At 44.1% G+C, this 8,633-nt stretch overlaps 1 protein-coding gene across 1 annotated transcript; it reads left to right on the plus strand.

The window, feature by feature from the left end:
- Positions 1-472: 472 nt before the first annotated feature.
- LOC308361998 (peroxisomal succinyl-coenzyme A thioesterase-like) lies at positions 473-7,668 on the plus strand (the record flags this gene model as incomplete). Its single annotated transcript, XM_080834489.1, has 11 exons — positions 473-564; positions 843-1,054; positions 2,707-2,806; positions 3,006-3,196; positions 3,531-3,694; positions 4,136-4,255; positions 4,604-4,683; positions 6,246-6,339; positions 6,697-6,777; positions 7,282-7,423; positions 7,544-7,668. 11 exons carry the CDS (start codon positions 473-475, stop codon positions 7,666-7,668), a joined length of 1,401 nt encoding a protein of 466 aa, XP_080690615.1.
- Positions 7,669-8,633: the final 965 nt, after the last annotated feature.

Here is an 8,633-nt window from a genome sequence, read left to right on the forward strand (position 1 = left end):
AAGACAGATAATCATTCTGAACACTATGTCTCCACGGTCTTCAGTGGTAGGTTGATAGAGAAATGTAATGAGGACATTGTTATTGTATTTTTAATCTGAATGCTTATCCTGTTTGCTGAGGCCTACTGTCTTGCTGAGGCATACCTCCTGTTTTTGTAGTGATAGTCATGCATACCGTTCTTCTTTCAAGGACATGTTCTGAGAACACTACTGTAACTTCTGTAGCAATGTGAAACAGACAATCAATTATCCTTGGAAAATAACGCCCCTTGACTGCTCATGAAACATGTTTTTTATACTCACGTAAAGGCTGGCTGCGCCCAGCTCATCTTTGGAGTTTGTTCATGATATTTAGTTGTGACACTCTCCCTCTTTTGCAAAAGATAAAGGTCTGGTCTCTGTCTCATTAGTATTAACGTCTTTATATAAATGTATCTAACATAGGTCAACGACGCTCTGGTGAAACGCAGTAATGATTTTCAGAAGTTATTGCATCTTGGCACAGAAGACTGCCCAAGTGTTAGTTTCGGGTAGACATCAACTTCCGACTTGCATCTGGCTAAGGTAGGCTATGCAATTCTCTTGGGTGTTGTTTCCAAATTCTTCATTTTTATTACCAAATCGACTGGCCCCTTAGTTCAGTTTTACTCTTGACATGTGGACTTGAGGTTGAGACTGAAAGGGTTAATCTCGGACTCCATTACTTAAATGGGAGCTAGTAATAAGATGTCTAATTTATCTTTGGCCATGCCGCCAACTATTTAAAATGACTGGAATTTGTGACACAGCATGGCTTTTTGACTGTCAGAGAGGCCAAAGATAAATGTTTCTGCTGATGTCAGTTTTCGTAGGTCGGCGAGCTCATTGGCTGTGTGTCCGCCGGTGTTGTCGGTGCAACCTACCCGGGCACTGGTGGATGAGAAGTTTCAGATAGTTGTGAGAAATCTACGCCCAAAACAAGAGGTGACGGTCCATTCTTTACATCACTCCGAGGATAAAGAGTACTGGGAGGCGTTTGGCCATTATATCAGCGACGAAAATGGAACAGTTACAGGTAACCAGCGCTGGGAAGCTACATTGAAAGCATAGCTCTGCAAGTTAACGATCACTTCAGACTGGAATGAGTTCAACTACAGCAAAGCTACTGAAGGGAGAAATCTAGTTTGGTTAACTAAAGCTACTTGAAGTAACACTACTCTAACAATTAGACACTTTTTTTGAGGTAAGGTTTTTATAGGTACCATCTTAAAATCATTTTGATAGCATATGTTCATGTGAAAGACAGATAAACACCTGTGTCTGTCCCACTAGCCATGAAGGATATGCACTGTGTGTTTCCTGGCTGGAACAAAAGCAACAAGAATGGGAGCATTCAGAGAATCTTGACCTTTGACCTTGACCTCTGAAAATCTAATCAATTATTGCCATTACATTACCCAATCTCCCCACAAAGTTTGATGGAAATCGGTCCTTGCGTTTCTGCGTAATCCTGCTGACAAACAGACAAACAAACATACAGGGGCGAAAACATAACCTTCTTGGCGGAGGTAAAAAAGGAAGAAAACTTTTCACAGCATGACATTGCCAGCTATACTGCCAAAATACACCAGTTAGTGTGTTTCTATCAGTGTCAACTGGGCTGTTGCTGTTGCTGTTGTTTTTGCATGCCTTTAAGGTAGTTAGTGTTGTAGTTTTGAAACAGAACTCCTTATTGCTGCTTTAACGGAAACCACTTTGTACAAAAGTCCAAATCAAATAGACAATGTTTATGTCATACGAAATTATAACAAAATATGTTACAAAAACAACACGTGCCAGCAAAATGCCACTCATTTGAGTTTATTGCAGAAAGTGCCTACCTGTTCACAGATCATATAATAAAATACCCCACTATTCATGGGAAGATGCAGGGAATGTCAGCTTTTATGTTGCGTCCAATGTCCATCAGTCAGGCAGCTGCATTACAGAAACTATAGTCCAGGTGGGGATATAACACCAAGCAGGATTACTCAGTTAGCCAGGTAACTTCTATAATATCATGCAACAACATCTCTGAACATATGTTAATAAATAGCAATAAGCAATACATATGACTAATTGATATATATATATATATATATAAATATATAAATAACGCTTCGTTTTACCATTTCATATTAAAAATATTAAAAACTGTAGCCTAGACTATCTCATCTGGGCTTTCTTTCAGACCAAAATGGCAAGGATTTTTTAAAACTAATCTGGAGTTTGTATAAAACAGTTAAAAATGGGCCTATTGTTTTTTTATCGTCTGACTGGTACAGTCTTAACAACTGAAACTGTCTTCAACTTGCGCCATTTTAGACCGTTTGAACAGCTCGGACACTGGTCTAATAATATCTTTAACCAGTAAGAGCATAATCTCTTGTTTATATGAGCACTGAGCAACCTTTAGCACATGCACTACACAGATGTCAAGTGTGAGGTGGTGGCCACCTGATGATTGCATTACCTGGGTATGCCTTTACAGCGGTCAGAATGGGTGAAAAAAAGGTGCAGGGTTCAGTTACAGTAGAGAAGCTTGGGTGTGTTATGGTTTGCCTTTGCATCAGGGTGGCTAGCTTGCTTTGTAATAATACAATGCATTCATTGGTCACGTTAGATTCACCTGTGCTGTTCTCTCTGTGGACCTTGCTGACTTTAAACCATTTCTGCCTTTTCTCGTAGTCATGGAAGATGCAAGCAGGGGTGGGACCTACACTGGAACTGAACCCATGGGCCTACTTTGGAGCCTGCGGCCCATTCCTGGTAGCAGACATGGGCTCAGGTAGCATAGCTATGTATCAGACAGTGTGACTGAATGTCTAGGAGACTCTCCTTAGTACAGGCTACTGAATATTGCTTGTGCATGTGTGTGTGCGTGCGTATTTGTGTGTGTGCGTGCGTATTTGTGTGTGTGTGTGCGTATTTGTGTGTGCGTGTGCGCGTCCATACAGGCTACTAAATGTCTTTCTGGGATGTTTTAGGCTGCGAAAGATGAACGTTCTGTCTCCAATGGTCGTGAACATATCCGTCTACAAAGGTCACCTGAACCAGGGGTTTTCTGAAGAGGCCCCATTGGCCACGGTTGTCACAGAGAGATGGTACCTGGTGCCAGGTGTGCAGCGTGTGGACATTAGGGAACAAGGGGTCAAAGGCACGCTCTTCATACCACCAGGTACAATCTCTCTCACACGCTCACTTTCACTCCCACACTCATACACACCCTCACACTCTCACGCTCTCTCATTCTTACTCTTACACACACTTTCACTCACTCAATTACACACTCACTCTCACTCTCACAAACATACTCACACACACACACACTCTCTGTCTGAATATTATGTTTTGAATATGATTTGTATACATGAAGTGAAAAGAGGACCATATTCAACTGTGCAAAAATAGGTTTAATCCCTTGGCCTTGTGTGTAACGTTACCGTATTTCTTACATGTATTCTTGTGTGTGTGTGTGTGTGTGTGTGTGTGTGTGTGTGTGTGTGGTTCAGGCCCGGGGCCCTTTCCTGCAGTCCTGGACATATGGGGTGGAGGAGTGGGGGTGGCAGAGCACCGGGCTGCCCTCCTGGCATCACATGGCTTTGTTGCTCTGGCGTTGGACTACCTCTCTGTGAATAAAAAAGGGATTTTACATGTTGAGACCGGATACTTTGAGGTGTGTGTGTGTGTGTGTGTGTGTGTGCGTGTGTTGGTGTTTTTCTGTCTACTTAGGCATAGCCCAGCCTGTAACTTTCCACCCAAATTCCCATAATCTTTGGTGCGTGTGTGTGTGTGTGTTTAATCAGATTGTTCTAGCAGTAGCGTAGTACACACACATGCATGTGATGGAGAGCATGCTGTAGCGTTACGTAGCAAATTTAAGCCATTCGGCACAGCACTGAAACGGCACATGAGTCTACATGCCTTTGTTTTAATCTTTTTGTGCTGGTGGTGTGTAAGTTCGCAAAAAAATAATGGGTCCTTTTAAAAAAGTGTGTGTGTCTGTGTCTGTGTCTGTGTCTGTGTCTGTGTGTGTGTGTGTGTGTGTGTGTGTGTGTGTGTGTCTGTCTGTGTGTGTGTGTGTGTGTGTGTGTGTGTGTGTGTGTGTGTGTTGTAGATGGCGTATAATATCCTGCAGTCTCTGCCTCAGGTGTCTTCAGAGAGAGTGGCTGTGCTTGGCCTGTCCTTGGGGGCGACAGCCACCCTCACACTCGCAGCATACTCTAAAACCGCCAAGGTAAGCCTTGCTGTCTGTCTGTTTCTCTCTCTCTTTCTTTCTATTAAATGCACTCTGTCTCTCACACACACAATGTATTTTCTCACTCCCCTTATTAATACAGTCTTTCAGAAGGACAGTTGTTCAAGATAGAATGTACACAGTAATCCCTCGTGGGATCCCCAAATGTGGGATTTTAAGGAACGATCTGTGTAAAAAGTTTTGAGTAACACAAGTAATAAGTCATGTAAGTCTGTTGACAAATGAACGGTGAAATATATATTTTTCAAACCTGCTATGGATTCAGTGCTGACAACAAATATTAAGTAAATAAATAAATACTAAAACTTTGAATAATGTCTCTTTCAGCCCCGGTGCTGTGTGTCTATCAGTGGTAGTCATGTTCACCATCTCAAGATCCTCTTTGGGATCCTCCAGCGGATGAACCAGTAGGTATAGTGGTAACTAGTTGGGGGAAAAAATGGCGGATGACAGACCAAACGTGTTTTGTATAAAAGTGTCTTTTTCTTTTTTTTTGCTGGAGAAGTTAAGCCAGAGATGTCCTTAAGGGCGAGGTGGCAATCTTAACAGTTTAAGTCCCTGCCCTTTGTACACACCGCCCGTCGTTACTACCTATTGGATGGTTTAGTGAGGTCCTCGGACCGGCCCAGCCGGGGCTCCTCACGGGCCCTGGCGGGGCGCAGAGAAGACGATCAAACTTGACTATCTAAATGAAGTAAAAGTCGTAACAAGGTTTCCGTAGGTGAACATGCGGAAGGCCGTGTTCACACCTGACCTTTTTTTTTTTTTTAAGCTGCCTTCAGCGCCTTTTAAGCAACTTCTTGAGCAAGAATTCTGTAACCTTAACAACTGGAATCATACATTCTAGCGATGCATTATTATCCGTTATTATCCGTTGGTTATCAACTACTTATTGTTAGCTAGCTACTATGGCGAATAAAATGCAATTACTTGCTTTAGCTTTGGCGTTTAAGGAGGAGGAGGGTGTTCGTGAACAGCCAAGGCGCCGTTTGTGGGTGCATGAAATCATCCTCAATAGGGAGTCGCAGGGGGCATTAGTAACTAAGGTAGTAGGTTACTAGGGAAGGTAAACGTGTACCTACTCTCCTCGTCCTGATTGGTCACCTGTCAGAAAGCCAAGGCACTTCACGTCACCCAGCGCTTTTCTGAAAAGTTGAGAAAATTGAACTCAAAAAGGCGTTGGGCGAGGCGCTTTTTAAAATGGCGTCCGCCTTTTTTCTTTTCCCATAGGGTTGTATTTCAAAAAGGTGCTGGCAGTTAAAAAAAATGAAGTCAAGTGTGATCACACCCGAAGAGTCGTTAACGGCATGCGCACGATGTGACGCGTCTCGCACTTGGTCTGCCACTCCTACCGAGATCATCTCTGGTAAAAATGTGGTGAGCAATTTGACAGCGACATGATTGGTTGTTCATCAATCTCGCTTAGCAAAGGCTTTACCCCCAAAAGTTGAACAAGTGGACCAATCACAGTTGCAGTCTGCGTGACCACATCGTATAGTTCCATTCCGAGGGAGGTGCGTATTAGCCGCTACAGATGCTACAGCTGTCTTTTCCTGTGTCGTTTGGCACCCTTCAGATACTGTGCAATCAAGGATCATTTCAGATAAATTGCCTGTGTGAAACTCTAGGGATAAAATGATCGGTTCTGGCGGGCCCAGTGCCTTGAGCTCAGCCCATGGGCCGTGGCCAGAGTGTCCCGTGATCCGATGGATCGGTTCCCCATACGTATGGAATATGTAAGAGTGTGGAGAGATCGTCTCCATACGATAGATAACACGCTTCTGGGTCTTTACCTCTGTGTATTTAGACCAGGGCTCCACATGTCTGGTACATAAGCAGCTTAGGTGTTTGTGTGGGTTTGCCTATGGCCTAGCCTGCATGCTGTGAATGTGTGTAAGGAAGGATGACGTTATGTGATCTTCCAAGGCAGAGCAGTGTAACATATGTGTGTGTGTGTGTGTGTCCACAGGAGGTTACCCAAGACACGCCTTGATGAGAATAATCATTTCATCTTGAGAGGTGTCTTTCTGCCCATCCCTACTGAGCCTGACCTTAAAGTGGATGTAAGTGTGTGTGTGTGTGCCCGTGTGTATGTGCGTGCATGTGTGTGTTTGTATGAGTGTGTGTGACAGGGACAGAGAATATCTTCAGATGGAAGTATTAGCTTGTTTGTGTGGTGGGATTTTTGAGGAGGAGAGATTCATATTCATAATGAGACATTACTAAGGCAGCATGCTGTGTATTGATGAAGGGTAGGTAAGAAATAGTCTGTGTGGTTCCATTTCTTAAACCTGCATCACGTATGTGAATTTAGATTTGTGTGTGTGAGTGGGTGCGTGTGTGTGTGTGTGTGTGTGTGTGTGTGTGTGTGTGTGTGTGTGTGTGTGTGTGTGTGTGTGTGTGTGTGTGTGTGTGCACAGGTGGACAAGATAGAGTGTCCTCTGCTGATTGTGATTGGTCAGGATGATCAGAGCTGGGCCACTGTGGAGTCCACTGAAGACGTGAGGGAACCTGCTACACTCGCTCTCTCTTTCTCTCACTCTCTTTGTCCCTCTCTCTCTCTGTCTCTCTTTCCCTCTCTCTGTCTCCCTCTCTCTGTCCCTTTCTCTCTCTCCCTCTCTCTGTCCCTTTCTCTCTCTCCCGATCTGTGTCTCTCTCTCTCGCACTCTGTGTGTCCCTCTCTTTCTCTCTTTCTCTCACACACACAAACACACACACACACACACACAGATACACTCAGTTACAAATGTATTCTTTCCAACGCTCCTCTTTATAAAGTTCAAGATGGAATGTATTCAATAATCTCTAGTGACCAACTGTGGGATATTCCTCATCAACAGTAAAGTGTCATGCTCATGGCTCATGTTCAAGTCAACAGTATGCTGATCAGTAGTCTCTTATAATCCATTAGGACTGTGATCCTGGATTAACAATGAATCGAGTGTGTGTCTTTGTGTGTGTGTGTGTGTGTGTGTGTGTGTGTGTGTGTGTGTGCGTGGACACAGATTGAGCAGATTATGGAGAGGTCTGGAAAGCGTAACCTGCTGACGGTGTTGTCATACCCAGACGCAGGTCACTTGATTGAGCCTCCATACACACCACACGTCCGCTGCAGTACCTTCATCAATCAACACAGCAGGGAAAAAGGTACGTCCACACAAACACGCATACACACACTCTTACACTCACTGCAGTACCATCACTTAGCATAAATGAAGGTACACACACATTATTAGTGTGCCTCCTAACATGGCAGTTGTGTTGTAGTGATGATGCTGTGGGGAGGTCAGACTAAGCCTCATGCAGACGCCCAGGAAGACGCCTGGGAGAAGATCCTCCTCTTCCTCCACAAACACCTCTACCAGGATATACCACCTGCGGACAAGCTCTGAAACTGCTCTGTCTCCCACACACACACACACACACACACACACACACACACACACACACACACACACATACACACACACATACACACACACTCTACCAGGATATACAACCAGCGGCCAGCCACAATGACTAAGGATGACTGAGTACATTAATATGCAGTAAGATGTCTTAGGTTTGAGAGTGACAGTTCTGTAAGAGATGACTGTATATATCCTGCTGGAGAACATGACCAACATGACAAACCAGCCACTCTGACCACTTAACACGTGGTCACCATAACCTTCCAAACGGTAGTGTCATGGTGACCAAGGTGAGGTCCACCCTCTGGCATGGCTCAGACTCCCGGGGTCAGGAACCAACCTGTGGTGGAAGTGGCAGGCAGCAACAGCAGCTATGGGAGAGGGGGTAGGCCATGGGGAACCATCTCAGGCCACGGCTCAGAGAAGCCCAGTTATAATGTAGAACAGCGGAAGGTTGCCTAGTTTATTTACATTAAACGCCTATGGGGTATCCTAAACAGTATATATGGCTAGAGTTGGAGAGACTGGTGGGTCAAACCTGTTACTACCTCTTGACCGGAATGAAGACAGATTGCTGTGTGAACCACAAGAAACATTCTTTTTACTTGCTGCTCTGAAAGTCTGTTAAAATCTGAGTTTGTCAGGACGTCACAGTCTACAGCTGTAAGGACTACATTAATAAATGGAACATTCAATTTTTTTAATGAATAAAATAATTAGATTTTCAGTTGAGTGATGCGTGTGTCTGGTTCTAAAACACCACAACAAAGCATGAAAATGACAGCAGCTGTTCAATTTGTTCAAGAAAGCTGCCTCAGCTCTGGAGACCCAAGAGTTGGTTGAGGAGAGAAGGTTCATTATGTTGAGCAGCTTGTGCAACATCATTTGAAAGATGTTTCACAAGCTGCTCAACAAAGGGTTAATCTCAGCCTCCATCTGTATCGCGA

Source organism: Sprattus sprattus, assembly GCF_963457725.1.
Source record: "Sprattus sprattus genome assembly, chromosome: 3".
NCBI lineage: Eukaryota > Metazoa > Chordata > Actinopteri > Clupeiformes > Clupeidae > Sprattus > Sprattus sprattus.